General features: G+C 37.4%; 1 protein-coding gene across 2 annotated transcripts; it reads left to right on the top strand.

Moving 5' to 3' along the window:
• The first annotated feature begins 6248 nt into the window (after positions 1-6248).
• On the top strand, positions 6249-12277 carry LOC127414691 (cap-specific mRNA (nucleoside-2'-O-)-methyltransferase 2-like). 2 transcript variants are annotated; one of them, XM_051652888.1, is made up of 2 exons: positions 6249-6322; positions 7183-12277. In XM_051652888.1, the coding sequence occupies exon 2, from the start codon at positions 7220-7222 to the stop codon at positions 9449-9451; it is 2232 nt and encodes a 743-aa protein (XP_051508848.1). In that variant the 5' UTR covers positions 6249-6322; positions 7183-7219; the 3' UTR covers positions 9452-12277. The 2 variants fall into 2 exon arrangements, with proteins under 2 accessions (XP_051508848.1, XP_051508839.1); XM_051652879.1 differs by having other exon boundaries at positions 6286-6318.
• The last annotated feature ends 4663 nt before the right edge of the window (positions 12278-16940 follow it).

Here is a 16940-nt window from a genome sequence, read left to right as displayed (position 1 = left end):
GAAACATTTAGATACAGCAAATGCAACAAGAATGTAAGATGAAATATGTGAGATGCATGAGTTTCAAATTATAATACATGCAACCTGATTAGAATGTGATTAATATCAAATATACAGTATAGGCTTACAAAGAATGAATTGGAAAGTAAATTTACAAATACACATTTTTCTCTGAAATTTGTTCTGAAAGTTTAAAGGAATATTCCCGGTTCAATACAAGTTAAGCGCTACCAGCATAATTTGTGGCATTATACTGGTTATCACAAAAAAATTATTTTGACTCGTCCCTCCTTTGCTTAAAATGTAAAAATAAATAAATAAATAAAAAAGCAAACAGTGAGGCACTTACAATGAAAGTGAATGGGGGCCAATCTGTAAACATTTAAATAAACAATATGCATGTTAACATGATTTTAGTGTGATCGTTTACTAACCTTTTCTGTGTAAAGTTATAGCCAATTGTACAACTTTGTTGCCATGACTACATAATGTTAGCAAACCCTAAAATGACTCTAAAAATTATGATATAAACAACTTTATAGCTCAAATATTACACAAGTTTTAACAGAAGAATTAATGCAAGTGCTTTTATAAAATTATAAGCTTCACATTTCTGTCTAACATTTCTTCTTTTTTTTTTTTTTTTTTTTTTTTAAAGAACAGTCGAAAACATTTTATTTAAAAAAATATATATATATATTTTTTTTTTATGGTAATCAACATTATGCCACAAATGCTGTCGATTGAGCTTAACTTGTATTGAACCAGGAATATTCCTTTAAACTTTCAGAACAAATTTCAGAGAAAAACGTGTATTTGTAAATTGACTTTTCAATTCATTCTTTGTAAGCCTATACTGTATATTTGATATTAATCACATTCTAATCAGGTTGCATGTATTATAATTTGAAACTCATGCATCTCACATATTTCATCTTACATTCTTGTTGCATTTGCTGTATCTAAATGTTTCCAACCTCACAGCAGTTAAAGAGAAGTGATTTCTCCCTTTCCATATATTTGACTTGAACCCGGATTATTCCTTTAAAGAGTCGTCTGTGCAGTTACTCTCTGTAAAAACAGTAGCTCTGTTGGTTATATTTTCACTGCATCACTCACTCAGTCATCAACTAAGTTTAAGTTTTATAGCCCTGTTCCCAAAAGCATCATAATGACATTGTTTTTAGAAGTCAAGTCATGTTACTGTTTTTAAACAACTGTTCAGAAATTATGAGAAGATTGATTGTTCTTCTTTGGAACAATAAATATTGTGAAAAATAGAAAGAGTGTCCCTTGCAAATGTATCATGTTATTTGGGGGTACTTGGCATCAAAGAGTTATAAAAAAAAATAAAAAAAATAAAAAATAAACCCTGGGCTACATAATATAACACTGGCTAGAGAAGGCCAGTAGGAAACTGTGCAACATAGGAATACATTAGATGTATTTTAACCATAATAAAATCTCAGTTTACTCAACGTTATGTTGTTATGGCTTTGCTGGCTATTAAGATAAATCCAAGTGATCAACAGTGACAACAGAGGCATGGCTAAATCAACATGATTTCAAACAAATGAAGGTGCAGAGTAAGGGAGACCAGGGCTAGTTGTCACATCTGGAGGTTGTCTCAGTAACTAAATGGTTTTGAGTTAAAAAGTCCAATTAAACAAATGTGTGTTTTCTCTAGCAGTGGTCTTATATGCACTTTTCAAACACTTAGTTCAAACCCTCTTAAATTAGATATTTTTTGTAAATTCTATCCTCCAAAATTCCAATTATTATTATTGATATTAATATTTAATATTAATATTTTTGCTAAAGCTGTTTGGTAATCAAGGGAACACAATAAAACCACACTAGCATATTATTTAGACAAGGGTCAACTACACATACTGTACATTTACAAATATTTCTCTCTCTCTCACACACACACACACACACACACACACACACACAAACACACACTCGTTTGTTTGTTTGTTTGTTTGTTTTTATCAGAGTGGGGACTTTCCATTTTCCGAAAACCCTCTCCCTACCTCCAAACCTAACCCTTAGAGAACCTTTTCTGGCAATAATGTCATTAAAAAGACATTACATAGAATGTTTATTAAGCCATTTTGTTGTGGAAACCATTGGGTGGTGCACACAATGTAGGTGATTTTAGGATTTACTTTCCTTGTAGGGACAAAATCTGGACCTCTCCAATCTTCAGTCAGCTCTAGAAATGTTATTTTTATCTCTAACCATACACACGCAAAATACTGTAAAACCTTTGTGATAAAATACATTTATTATAAGTAATGTAACATGTAATGTAAGAAGTTTAAAAAAAATCATAGATACAGAGATAGTTTGCACTAAAACAGTTCGTATGTTATTAATGAGCAGTCGTTGTTCATAGCATTTTGTCTTTACTGCTCTTCAAGAACACTAGAACAGCACTTTTCCACTGCACGTTATGGTTCGACTCAACTCGACTCTGCTCGCTTTACTTTTCTGAGCTTGCTTTTCCACTGCAGTTTAGTGCAGCCTCAGCGTGGGTGGGATTATAGGCTGATCGTCATTGTTGCGTCACCCCATCCAGCTCTCGTTGGATCCTCTCTTCAACTACTAATGAGATGAACATCTGCACCTCGTTTATTGACCACGGCATGGTTTTGCGCACAGCCATTTCTTTTTACAATTCGAAAGTCACGTGAACAAATGATACTGCTATCGCTATTGCTAACTTTAAAACTAGCAGGTTGATGTCCCATGTCGCAAATCCAGTGACGCTGGTAGTGACAATTCTCTCTGACCAATCAGTGATCTGCAGGGTTTTTACGTCACATTTAGTATCGGCTTGGCTCGCTTGGAACCTCGACCGAGGTGGTACTAAAAAAGTACCAGGTACCTCAAAAGTGTCATGGGTTTCTACATGGAACTAGCTGAAGCCTCCTATAAGAAGGTAGTCGTTTAGCAGATACTTCAATCCAAAGCGAGTTTCAGCTCATTTATTACAGGGACAATCCCCCCAGAGCAACCTGGGGTTAATTACCTTGCTCAAGGGCACAATGGTGATAACTCATGGCTCACTCTTTGCAGCAATCAAACCAGCAACTTTCCAGTTTCCACCTTGTCCTTTTTCACTGTATTTCTCCTTCAGGTGTTATTCAAGAACAATCAATTCATTGGTTAGAAATGAACATAGAGAACAAGTGTATATTTATGTTTGTGTGTGTGTGTGTGTGTGTGTGTGTGTGTGTGAGAGAGAGAGAGAGAGAGAGAGAGAGAGAGAGAGAGAGAGAGAGAGAGAGAGAGAGAGAGAGAGAGAGAGAGAACAGAACATGTAGAGTGCAGCAATAAGACATTAAGATTAAGAAAGATTACACTCTATCCTGGACTACTCCTTTAATGAGGGTTCTCATTACCCTTTTCTCCCCCTTTTCTCTTGTTATCATTCTGCTTTCTAATCCACTTATTTAAACATATCTAAGTGTGCTCACTTTAACACAGCTCTTATACACATGAATGCATACTCATATGAGACAGCTGAATGCACATGCAAGCACAAGCACCCTCACTTCAATGAACACACTTGAGTTGTACATTTATGCATGACAGCATCCACACATCAGCTCAGCTTTGTTGTGGTCATCTAAATGCTGTTAATTCTGACAATAATCTAAATAATATCTTTTTTTTTTTTTTTTTTTTCTGCAACCAAGATTTTTGCTTGCTGTATATGTCACTCATGCTTGCTTTTATTCTCTCTTACTTATACACCTGGCTTATACAGAGGTCAGAATCCTCTCCTTGACCCCTTTGTTTTATTTAGTTGGGCAATTCCTGTGCAAGGCTCAGCATTAGGGTCAAGATATGCCTGTCACCATGGCAATACCCCACTCTATTCACCCAAGCAGCTTGTCATCTCCATTGTGCCTTAAATTCACACTCATATGGGCACATATACAGTCACATACTTCTAATATGCTGAGCCAAGAATTTCACTGCATCGCTCTTATCTCTGCACACACACACACACACACACACACACACACACACACACACACACATTCCTAACGCTCAGCCACAATATTTTACCTTTTTCCATTACATGTGAAATGGTTTGAATTAAATATATTTTGTTTGTTAAAATGTAATTTGTTGTAAGACATACTGTTACTTAAATCAGTGACTCGGACAGTGTACCTCTCTCAGTAAATAGTGCAGCATGTTTTCTGTTTGTGTGTTTGTTCAAGAGACACAGTGGTTTAAAACACATACAAATACATAAACCCTTTATATAGCAATAGGAAACTGCACAAATTGCATGCAGCATGCATCAATACACAAACAAATAATTAATGCATATAACGGTTATTACTGTAATGCATTATGACTATTATTGACATCGTATCTACGATACGAAGAGCTGAAACCAGAGAGAAGCCCCCTCAGCCAGTTGGTCTTAGAGCTGACTTCACAATCTAAAACATGTCCAGCTAAAACCCAGAACAAACCCCCAGCTAGACCAAATCAAATTATTAAAACAAAAAAAATCTCTAAAACATTGGACAGAAGCAACAGCCCAAAGAAGTAAATTGGAATGCTATCTGTCCCTAAAGAGAGAATATAAATGGACAGAATACTTGAGCACAATCACCGACCCTAAACTAAGAAAAGGCCTGACCATGAACAGACTTAGTGAACATAACCTCGCCATAGAGACGGGCACACATAGACAGGCCTGGCTGCCAAAAGAAGACCGGCTGTGCCCCCACTGCACACAAAATGAAGTGGAAACAGAACTGCACTTTTTAACAGCATGCCCTAATTATGCACAAATTAGGGAAAAAATATTTCCCACTTCACAACCCATCACAAATACTTTAATTGGATACAACCAAAGGACAATCTTTCATACCTACTTGGAGAAACCCCAGCAAGCCAAAACCTGGCTGCGAGATATGTAAAGTCCTGCATGACAAAAGGACAACCAGTGGAACAGGACCATACCGAACAATAACAGAAACACTATGCCACATGCATAAAATGGAAAACATAACATAACAAACTGCTTTTATTTACACTTTTTATTATTACTTTATTTTATTGTATTTTTACATCTTTTTCTTTAACTGCATGCATATGTGTATAAATGTGGATGCATGTAGGCTATATATTTTATGTTACTATGCTTCGGCATTGTCAAGCTTTTTTTTACCATGCAAATAAAGCTATTTGAAACTGAACCTGAAACTGGGATAACGAGAGGGCACATGTCCGAACAGCTGATGGTGCTTTATAAAAAAGAAAGAAAGAAAACAAACAAACAAACAAACAAAAAACATTCATTTAAATATCACTTAAATGATATCTCTCCTCCTCTTGTCACAATACAACATAAGCGAGTGTTGCGTTGCAGTACACTCACTCATAGAGCTGTTCGATTTCAGAAATTTGGGAATCGACTCCAATTCTGATTCTTGGTTTTGGAATCGATGGAATCGATTCTAGACTCGTTTTTTTTTTTTTTTTTTTTTTTTTTTTTTAATTCTTTTTCGATTCCGAAATAACGGGAGGTAAAGTTATATCTCATAATAAACAGCTCACTACCAAACATTCGTTGCATTATTTATAATAGCATGAATGACATTTAGGCCTACTATTAATAAGTCCATTCTAAGATTAAATCAGGGTCTATATGCACATACCAAAGCGCAATGCTTCAATCCCATGAGATAAATTTGAGGGAAGTTTGAATAGATGCGCCTGTATTTCGAAGAACTACCACACATAATATTAAAAGCACAATTTAACCTACACTGAAACTGTCTGTTGTCACTCACGAGTTCTTCTTTGGAAAGAGGTTTTTATTAGAATGTACAGTAATTGCCCACTACTGTTTGTACACTGAATAAAATGTCCAAACAATACACACACACACACACACACACACACACACACACAATTAGTCGACTATACAGGTCTGGAAAGCATATATGTTGAAGGGCTTGTGTACTTCATACAGGTGAACAAACGGAGTGGATTTATTCAGAATACAAAAGACTCAGAGCCAGGCTGATGATCGTTAAAATCAAAAAGATTAATTCTTTTGTAAATAGTTTTTGTTAGGCTTCTGAAATGTGTAGTTCAGTGGTCGAGGAAATAAACACAGTCCAAAAATATCAACCGGTTTCCCCGTAAGGAGTCGACTCCAGCTCTGGAGTCGATTCTAACGTTTCGAGGCGATTCTCGATTCCCAACGCCTCGGAATCGAGGAATCGATTCCCTTCTCGCTCCGCCATGTATGAGGAATAGAGAAACTTTGCTGAGGTCGGTAAGCACAAACAGATCTCATTCTATCAGTATCTTGAGAGCGAAATGCTTGTAAACGTTAATGCAACGTCGGAAAACGATACAGAGCATTTTAACATGGCGACATAGTTACATTTAGCAGGCCGTAATTGAAGCATCGTATTTTCATGCAAGTCTTCCCCAAACTAGCCACTCCACTCCAGTAGCAATTATAGCTTTCTTCTTTCAAGCTCTTACCAAGTTTCTGCCGTGTGTATTCGGTTTATAGATTGAAAACGCAGCACTTACTACAAATACGCGTTCCATAAAAACACATAATTTGTGAACGGTGCTTTTAATATATTGTAGTCTAATATATTGTAGCCTGTTAGCTATTTTGCTAACTAGCCAGAAAGTGAGATACATTAGCAACAGCTGGGGGAAGTGAGTTTCTCAGTATGGACACACTTGTTTTATAAATGTTTCCTTGAACGTTTTATCTGATTGTCCTCGGCAGATGAGGACAAGGAACACATTATAACGTCGCGTGCTACGGATTAATCTAAAGGAAATGGTGCATCACGATATTACATAGTAGAAAACCACATAATAATCATTTAATGAATCTCAAGTCACTTTGTGTGCATGCATTTTGTGCCCTTGCAGGATTTGCATTGACACGTACAGAATATAAATAAATAATACGACACTATCACGCATGCAGAATAGCATGTGTAAGACTTGCTGAGCCACACTGTCATTTTAAAACAATTATGCATTAGGAAATATCGGTTGAAACCCATTAGAAACGTTTCAGCAGAAATATCAGTTGTTCTATAAAATTATTACATTCTGCCCTGTCATTGTGCTCATGACAATCGTATTTGTTTTTTTCTTCTACAGTTTTGTGAGTGGTTTATGTAATTCAACAAATGTTCGAATGATGAATAGGAGCCAGGCAGCAAGGAAAAGAGTGGCACCAGAGAAGGCAGAAGCCCCTGAAACTTGTGATGAGGAGATACTTGCGGAGGTTTACCAGCTCTTTAGCAAGGTTAGAGGGTATGTTCCCCCCGCTGGAGGAGAATGGACCTTGCCTGACCCAAATGTGGTGCTCTGTGATCCTCCTGTAAGTCACCCACGTTTGCAGGCTCTGAAACACTCACTAAATGAGGTGAAGAATCAACTCAGTGATAAAGACCTCTCGATATGGCACCAGCATACTAGTTCCACCAACCGAGCAGGTACCATTACAGCCCACCTTCGCTCCACTGCCAATGCAGAACTCTGCACACAGGCATGGGCCAAGTTCTACGAGATCTTAGGCACCTTTAAACTTTTACCTGAAAATGCATTGAAGAGTGGTGAGTTGAACTCCATACATCTCTGTGAAGCTCCTGGAGCCTTCATATCCGCTCTGAATCACTTCCTTAAGACAAGCGGCTTGCACTGTGACTGGAACTGGATTGCTAACACACTAAATCCATACTACGAAGCCAATGGACATGGTTGCACTATAACAGATGACAGACTTATTGCACACACTTTGCCTTGGTGGTTTTTTGGCTCTGACAACACAGGTGACATAATGCTTCAGAACCATCTGGTGGAACTTCAGAGATTTGTCAGTAACATGCGCAGTGTAGATTTGGTTACGGCAGATGGGAGCTTTGACTGTCAGGGGGACCCGGGAGAGCAGGAGAGCTTAGTTGCTCCACTACAATATTGTGAAGCAGTTGGTGCGCTGCTACTGTTAGGGACTGGTGGCTCATTTGTTCTTAAGATGTTCACACTATTTGAACATTCATCAGTCTGTCTACTCTATCTACTTGCTTGTTGCTTCCGTTCTGTTAATGTCTTCAAGCCAGGCACCAGCAAATCTGGAAATTCAGAACTTTATATAGTGTGTTTGGACTTTCAGGCCAAAGAATCAATACGGCCATTGCTCTCAAAGTTAATTCGTAATTATGGACCAGACTTGGCATCCACAGTAGCACTCTTTCCCCATCACTGCATTCCAGAATCTTTTCTCAGTCAACATGAAGAGATATGCACGTTTTTCCATGCATTGCAAGTTGACACAATTCAGGAGAATCTAAGACTTTCTGCATTTATGAGCGTAGAACAGCGCAGGCAATTGGACGAGCTCAGGGAATGTGCTGCCAAGTTGTATATGAAACGCTTCAACGTCCAGTATCTCCCTAGAAAATATTGGGTTTGCCGCGGTGGGGTGGCCGGATGGGTAAAGCCAAATGAGCGAAAACAAATGGGCTCTTTCAATCGGCGCAAGGAGATGCAGCTTCAGGGATGGAAGCAGCGCCTTGCTCAGGGAACTTGTGGTGCATTTATAGCGGGGCATCTTATGGGAACAGAAGGATGTGAGATTGTACTTAGTGGCCCACTGAATGAGTGTGATTTGGGAGGCTGGTTTGCCCTTGAGGGAGCTGCCCTGCCAAAAGTGTGCAGTTCCACCTTCTGTAATCAAGAAGTGCTAGACTTCCTGAATGAAGCCCTAGAGAAGAACCTGAAGGGAAAATCAGCGAGTCCAGTTGACAGAGCTATGCCAGCATGTAGCTCCTGCAGCACAAACTCCCCTGTAGACATCTTATCTGAGATATGCAGCCGTCATGATGTAACATCTTGTTTGGTGCTGGGAAGCCAGTCATGGTGCGACATCACTCTTGTAGGAGTTAAGATTCAGCCAGAGTTCTCGCAAGGACCCTCGTATTGTGAAGTACAGGATTCCACACTTCATGATGGTCAACCAGACTATCAACTTAAGCTTCTGAACAGTGTGTTTTCTGCTCTACAGAAGCAGCGTCAGGGGTCAGCAATGGTGATTCCGTTATGTTCAGCATTAACGCGCTTCACTGCTGGCCTGGTTTTCACACTCCACCTGTGCTTCCATTACATCACATTCCGTTGCTCATCTGGTTGGCCCCCTGCTGCACTTTTGTGTATGGGATTCTCTCGGCCTTCAGCCCTTCCCCAGCTTCTGGACATCCTTCAGGACGTGATGGAGAAGATGAAGAGAATAAAACTGGAACAGAGGAGGCAGGTCCTGCAGTTTGTACCTTTGGAAGAACTTCTCAGAGGGCCATTACCTCACTTCCTGTCCTCCTTCAATACTACTGTTGTTCAACAACAGCTGCATGTGCTCATGCAGATTGAATAGTGCAGTTAAATGATAATTGAGTATAATTAAGCCTCAGTTTACCTCTGATTGAATTCATAACCGTAGTTTGCCAGTGCCACAGTGGATTTTTACGTTAGAAACACAGAATTCTTTTGAAAGTGATGGTGTTGGTTTATAGATTATGCTGGGAGAGAACTGCTTACTTTTACTTTGAATATGCTGCAAATGACTAAAGAGGTGATGTTTTTTTTTCTAATATTTATGTAACAGTGTGTGCAGTTGTGTCCAAAGTGTTTCTTTTAATATTTATGTTTCAAGACCTTTATTTTTAATACTTGAAATAGTATGAGTTGCCTAATCATCTTTTCTGTCTTGCCTCAGTTATTAAAACCTTTGGGTAAATGGCCATATTAAGTGTTTTTATGAAAAGCTTGAGGAAGGTTCTTGAAAATATCCAGGTATTGTTGCCAGAAATGCCAAGTAGCTTAAACAGTCATCAAAGTCTGAAGTATTCAAAATTAATATTTTGTATAATTATTATATTAGTACTACTATATATAGAATATTGTGGGGTACATCATATACATTTAAAGGAATATTCCGGGGTCAATACAAGTTAAGCTCAATCAAAAGCATTTGTGGCATAATGTTGATAACCACAAAAATGTATTTTGACTTGTCACTCCTTTTCTTTAAAAACTGAACAAATCTGGGTTATACTGAGGCATTTACAATGGAAGTGAGCAGGGCCAATCTGTAAAAGTAAAGCCATAAGACAGAAATATGCATGTTAACATGATTTTAGTGTGGTTAAATCGCTTACAAACCTTTTCTGTGTAAAGTTATAGCTAATTTTACAACTTTGTTGCCATAAACCCTGATTGTGGTAATCAGCATTATGCCACAAATGCTGTGATTGAGCTTGAATTGTATTGAACCCGGAACATTCCTTTAATATTAAGAAAAATTTAAGATTATGCACTGTATCTAGGTCAAAAATAATCAATTCATCAATCGTTATTAACAAAGTTGTGACATTGACCATGGATTTGTATTCATTAACCAAAACATGACAGTTCTATCATTATTTACTCACCCAAATGTTGTTCCAAACCCATATCACTTTTTGGTAGTCTTTGTCAATATTCACTTTCATTGTACTGTATAGAAAAACAATGCAAGGAAGGTCAGTGGTGACATTTTTTTATATACATTTTTTTTGTTTGTTTTTTGAATGTCATACATTTTATACATTTTTTTTTATACATTTTAAAATGTCAGACTACTTTGCCTTTATTGAAGCACAAAAAATGGATAACATGAATCAACAGGTTTTGCACAGACTTGTGGATTCGATGCCAGCATGAGTTTACGTTGTCATTAAAGCAAAAAACGGACATACATGTACCAAATACTAAGACATTAAAAAAATTCCTGTACATTTTTACAGTGCTCTGTAGGGTGGAGACTGGGTTATCCGGGGTGAGTAGTGTGTGTCCATCAACAAGACAAAAATCAATATCGAATAAACCTTTGACAACTGATTTATGAATTTCGTTTGTGTTTCAATGTAAAACATCAAAAAATGAGTATTGATCTGGCCAACAAAGTTTTGATTCATGTTTGGCCTTCACCTGTGCCTTTAGCAAAAGGACTATTGTGACTTGAAAAGATCACTTACAAATAACACCCATGTCAGAGCCAACGGCTGTGCTAATTTTATGTTAGATGTATCATTCAGACTGAGTAAACAGTCTAAATGTAATATAACCCGTTCAAATATTTCATCTCGGCACACAAACTCGTATATTGCCAATGCTACTCTTAAAATGCCGTACACTCTTAAGTTATTGTACAGTGATTGGCTTTTCAACTCGACTAACCAATACGGAATTTTATATCTTGAAAGAAACAACAGCAAAACACTTGCGATTAAGGGGCCGTTCACACAGAACATGTTTTTTGCATTTGTTTTTGAACGTCTCGCGCAGGAGCACCGCGTTTTTAGAAGCCGCCTCGGTACACCTGCGTTCTGTTCTGTTCCATTCGTGGCGCTGCATTTAACTTTTTCAGCGTTCGGTCTGAATGGCCCCTAATTAATACGAATTTATGGTCTTTAAAAAAAAAACACTAGTACGTGGACTGGCGACGTAACGTATTTACGTGGATTCGAAGACAGCAGGCCTTCAGTATTTTTAATTTACAAAATGTTACTGTTACTGTTAAATGTCTAATAATTTCTTTAATTCAGTCAGTGTAGGCTTTCTCCTGGAGCATATGTTACGTAACGACTATTAAAACTCTGAGCACTCTCATTAACGTGTACGATGAACCGTGCAAGCTCAAAGCTATGCGTTTTGAAACAAAAGACTTAAGTCGATGAATACAAACGCATTCTGGAGAGTTAACACAATGTTTTCTCATTATGCAGAACTGCAGCAGCCACCTGCCGCGCATTGGTTTAAAAGCTGTCAGGAACATGGACAGATTCACAGTCGGAATGGGATTTCCATAGTCCTCTCTCTCTCTCTCTCTCTCTCTCTCTCTCTCTCTCTCTCTGCCTCCTATAGTCATCTATATGCTTATCTTGTTTTATGAACACACAAACACACATATACACGTACGCATGTATGCACAGAACATGTCACACAGCCAAACATTTGTTCAGTGTCATCTTATAGCAATACAGGGTAGACCGAGTTGTAACACTTTTAGCTTTTTGTTATTCTTGCTATAACAATCCAACCTCTGTTGGTTTTCCTAACCCTGATAAGAGGCATCATGTAACATGAACTTAAATGCAAAATAAATAAAGAAATAAATAAAATACACATTTACATTCATATTTTGGACTACATATACTAAACAAATAAAAAAAATCTATCCATCCATCCATCTCTATGTATGATATATATCTATCTGTCTGGCTTACTTATCTAAGCTTTCTGAATGAATAAAAGCTATATATATGTATATAAACTACAAGGAGCATTTGCATGTTTCCTATGGCATGCATGGTCTGAAAAAATCAGGCCAAGATTCATGGTGGTGAGCAGGGGACAGATGTAACACTGTAACAACTAACATCCTAGCATGTCCCAAAATATGTTCATTTTGAGTAGACAGATCAATAGTTACAACAAAATTTCCTTTCATGGTCAGTCACAAATAATGATTTATTGACAATGAAAAAAAGAGTAGGAAAATGAAAACTGTACCTCCCAAAACCGATGTTTATCTAATACTTTTGCATTCATGTGAATCCTTTACATTTTCCTCACAGAGAGAGGATCCTAATGTGAATTTGAACACTGATAATGGCAGGTTGAACTTGCATGAGAAGGGAAATATTCGCAGTGTTACAACCATACTTCATTACAACAATTTTGTCTACCCTTATATAGGAACACACAGTGCTTAAAGTGAAGCAATATGCACACCCATTTGTACATGCGAATAGCCCACAAAGACCCTATTACAGCTAAAGCTACCGCATACTTGGCCTGATCCACAGCATGTTATTTTAAATAATAAAATATCTTACAAAAATCTAGACATTTGCCACAAAGAAGTTTAACCCAAAGTCCTAAAAGCCACTTTCTAATATCATTCTCCTTTTTAGCAGAATAAAACGCATTACAAGTTAAACTTTTAACTTCTCTGGGATTTGTCAGAGGCAACACAGGTAAACACAGATGGCCTCAAACCATCATATCTCAATGCGCTAAGCACAAAGTTGTCCAGGCTGTATCCCAAGACACAGATTTACCTAGAAAGCGTTTTGTGTGGTTATTGTTTCACCTTTCTCTTCCATTCACACACACACACACACACACACACACACACACACACACACATACATGTTTTGTTTTATATCATTGTGGGGACTTCTATTTATTTTATACTGATCTAACGATAATTACTATCCCCTAACCCTAAACCTAACCCTGACAGAAACCTTTTTGCATTTTTACATTTTCAAAAAAAAAAAAAAAAAGAAAGAAAACATTATTTAGTATGTTTACTAAGCCATTTCCCTCGTGTCCCTCGTGTCACAATGTAGGTGATCTCAGGTTTTACTATCCTTGTGGGGACAAATGGTCCCCACAATGGAGGTTAAACCTGCACACACACACAAACACAAAGACAAACAATCCAAACAGTATGAAAATATACATCCTCTCTACCAGTTTGTGTGCCTGTATATATCTGTATGCTCCAATTTCTGAACAAACTGAAAGTTCCACAGCTTTCCGTGTGTGTGTTTGTGTGTGTGTGTGTGTGTGTGTGTATGTGTATGTGTAACACGGCTCACCCAGGGCCTTTCTGTGTGAAGTTTGCATGTTTGTGTGGATTTTCTTCCGGGTGCTCCAGTTTCCTCCACAATTCAAAAACATGCAGGTTAAGTGAAATGGAAATTCTAAATTGCCTGTAGGTGAGAATGTGAATGTGTATGTCTGTGTGTGTTAGCCCTGTGATGGACTGTCCACCTGTCCACGGTGTTTCCCTGCCTTCGGCCCAAGTCAGCTGGGATAGGCTCCAGCACTACCCATGACCCTGCAATGGACAAGTGGCTTTAGAAGATAGATGGACATACTGCAAAAATTACTATATTGAATTTGTAGATTGGAGGATAGAGTTTGCAAAAATCCTTCTTATTTAAGAGGTTTCTTGACTAAGTGTTTGAAACCAACATTCCAAACCACTGCAGGAGAATTTTCTTTTTTAATTGACTCAAAACCTTATAGTTTCTGAGATAAAGCCCTTGTTACAATCTCCCATTGTGACAACTAGGCCGGGTCTCTGCTATTTGATAATACAAATAATAGATGAAGTGACTGAATACACCCATGCATGCAAGGGTGACTTTCCCTGTGCGTGTCTGCAGCTTAGCTGAGTGTGAAAATTCAGATGGTCAAAATGCAGCAGAAGGTGCTTAAATGTTGGGGCACATCATGCTCAACATAGAACACATGAATATGCCAGACATGGCCTAATCCTCTTTTTGGAGTGGATCAAGCACATATATGTGTTCCATTACAAAGATTATAGCCAAAAACATTACATAGTCTAAAAATGTTTTGTATTTTATCCAGTTACATCAGATGAACAAGTAGCAACATATTTGGTTAGACTCTGCATATGAAATTGTACATCAGATTTTAAGGAGATTGCCTTTGCTTGGCTACATTTCAGTCTGCTGCATCAGATCATGTTATTGTGGCAGCAGTTGGACAGTCATTAGCACAGCTATTAAGATCTGTTTGAGTACAGCATTTTTGTTGTTGTTAGTAAAGGGATAGTTTACTCAGAAATTATCATTCTCTCATCATTTACTCACCCTTATGCTGTCTCAAACTCGTATGACTTTCTTTCCTCTGTGGAACACACTTTTGTTTTTTTTATTTGTTTTTAAGGTGTATGCTGTGTTTTGACCATACACAATGTAAGCCAATGGGGTCCAAAACTTTCAAGCTCCAAAAAGGACAGCATAAAGGAAATCCATACAACTCAAGTTGTTTAATCCATGTCTTCTGAAGTTATACAATCGCTTTGGGTGAGACACAGACAAAGATGTAAGTCCTTATTCACTATTAATCTTGACATCCTCAGTCTCATTGGGGCGTTCATGAGAGAAGCTCATTCACACATCTTGACACATGCACAGAGTGCTGTACACAAACCAGACACAATGCTTCCAGGTTCAGGATTTTTCATGCCCTGTTGGGCTATTTTGAAAATGTAGACAAGTTAAATTAAGTCACGGGTTGAGTTGTTTGGGATAGGCCTACTTTTGAAATGATTTGATCATCAAAATGTTGATGGTACAAGCAGGGTTGGGCGGTTACTTTTGAAATGTATTCCACTACAGATTACAGAATACATGCTGTAAAATGTAATTTGTAACATATTCTGTTAGATTACTCAAGGTCAGTAACGTAATCTAAATACTTTGGTTTACTTCTTCAGCACTGGTGATTTTTTCACTTGTTTTGACTATAAAAACTCTGCCAGTACATTTAGACAAAATACACATGTTAAAAATACATTCTCTGAAAAACCTAAATATCTTATGCAGTGTTGTTTCTAAAAGAAGATAAATCAAACTGATCTTGTTTTAAGGATTTTTAGATATTTTTACAGGAAAACAATGCAAAAATTATTATCAAGAATACGCTTTTTGCCCTAATATCAAAGGTCTTACAAAAAAAAAAAAAGAAATTATGATCCAATGTGAATTTTAGTGATAAAAAAATATGATTGTGCCTGGTAACATGTGCATGTAAAATGGCTAGAAATAGCATTTTAGCTTAGCGTAAAGCTGACAATTTACACAAGGTTTATTTCTATTTCTTCTGCTCCAAACTTACTTCAAACTTACTTCTCTGTCTGCTCGTATGAATGTAACACATCATAAGAAAGTGTTTCACCACAGTACAAATGCACTTTGGATCGCATCATTTATATGTATAAATGTTTTCCATCTGAAAGGACTAAATATTAAATGAAACAAATGACAATAATATGCAAAGTAATCTCTTCAGTAATCAAAATACTCTTTGAATGTAACTGTATTCTAAATACCATTGATTTAAATTGTAACTGTAGTGGAATACAGTTACTTATATTTTATATTTTAAATACGTAATCCCGTTACATGTATTTCGTTACTCCCCAGCCTTGGATACAGGTAAATGCAACGTGTCATTGTAGTAGAATGACATGACATTGTGAAGACATGACAACCACGTGCATCATCAGAGAATCACTGTCTTGAAGCCTTCATATGTTCTAATCGGGCCAGATGTAAAGATTTATTGTGAATAAGGACTTCAGTTTTGGTCTGTTTCTCACGTGTGTGAGAATTTTTTTTCCAATTTACCTAAATTCACCCTACATAGAATGGTTTTTTTTTTCATAGTATGCTATTTTGAGACTATTGAGCTGTGAATCTCAATAAAGCTGGGACAAAAATATATGAGAAGAAATCTACATATTTTTCTTTTACATAATCTATATCTTACCCTTTTACTGCCTGACTTTTTAATATCTTGGTTTTTCTACTCTCATTTTTCCTCTCTGGCATATACGTGCAGTTCCAAGGGTGATTGGGGCTCGCCAGTGTGGCCTCCAGGTGTTTGGCTTGCTTTCATCACTACTCATGCGGCACAGGATTACAAATGGCAGATCAAAAGTTATCATGGTGCTGGAGACTGTTCATCAGCTCAGCCAGGATCTGCAGAGGTTTGTAAGCATCCTTGTGTCCAAGATGGACAACTGTTCTGAGTTGCTTTAAATAAAAGAAAAATAAGAAAAGATGCATGGGGTGTAAATGGGAATGCTTAAATTCAATAAATAACACTGGAGCATACTTACAGTATATGTAGCTTTAATAATAACAACGTGACATATACACATCCCCATTTTGTTTTTACGTTGCACTTCTTACTGCCTACTTTAACTTTTTTATGTCAATTTTGTCTCTATCTCCCTGTCATCTAAACTCAGTGCACCCCAAACTAATTAT

The sequence above is a fragment of the Myxocyprinus asiaticus genome, chromosome 2, assembly GCF_019703515.2.
Source record: "Myxocyprinus asiaticus isolate MX2 ecotype Aquarium Trade chromosome 2, UBuf_Myxa_2, whole genome shotgun sequence".
In the NCBI taxonomy this organism is placed as follows: domain Eukaryota; kingdom Metazoa; phylum Chordata; class Actinopteri; order Cypriniformes; family Catostomidae; genus Myxocyprinus; species Myxocyprinus asiaticus.
Note: the sequence above shows the minus strand (reverse complement) of the source record. Positions and strands in the feature narration are given on the sequence as shown.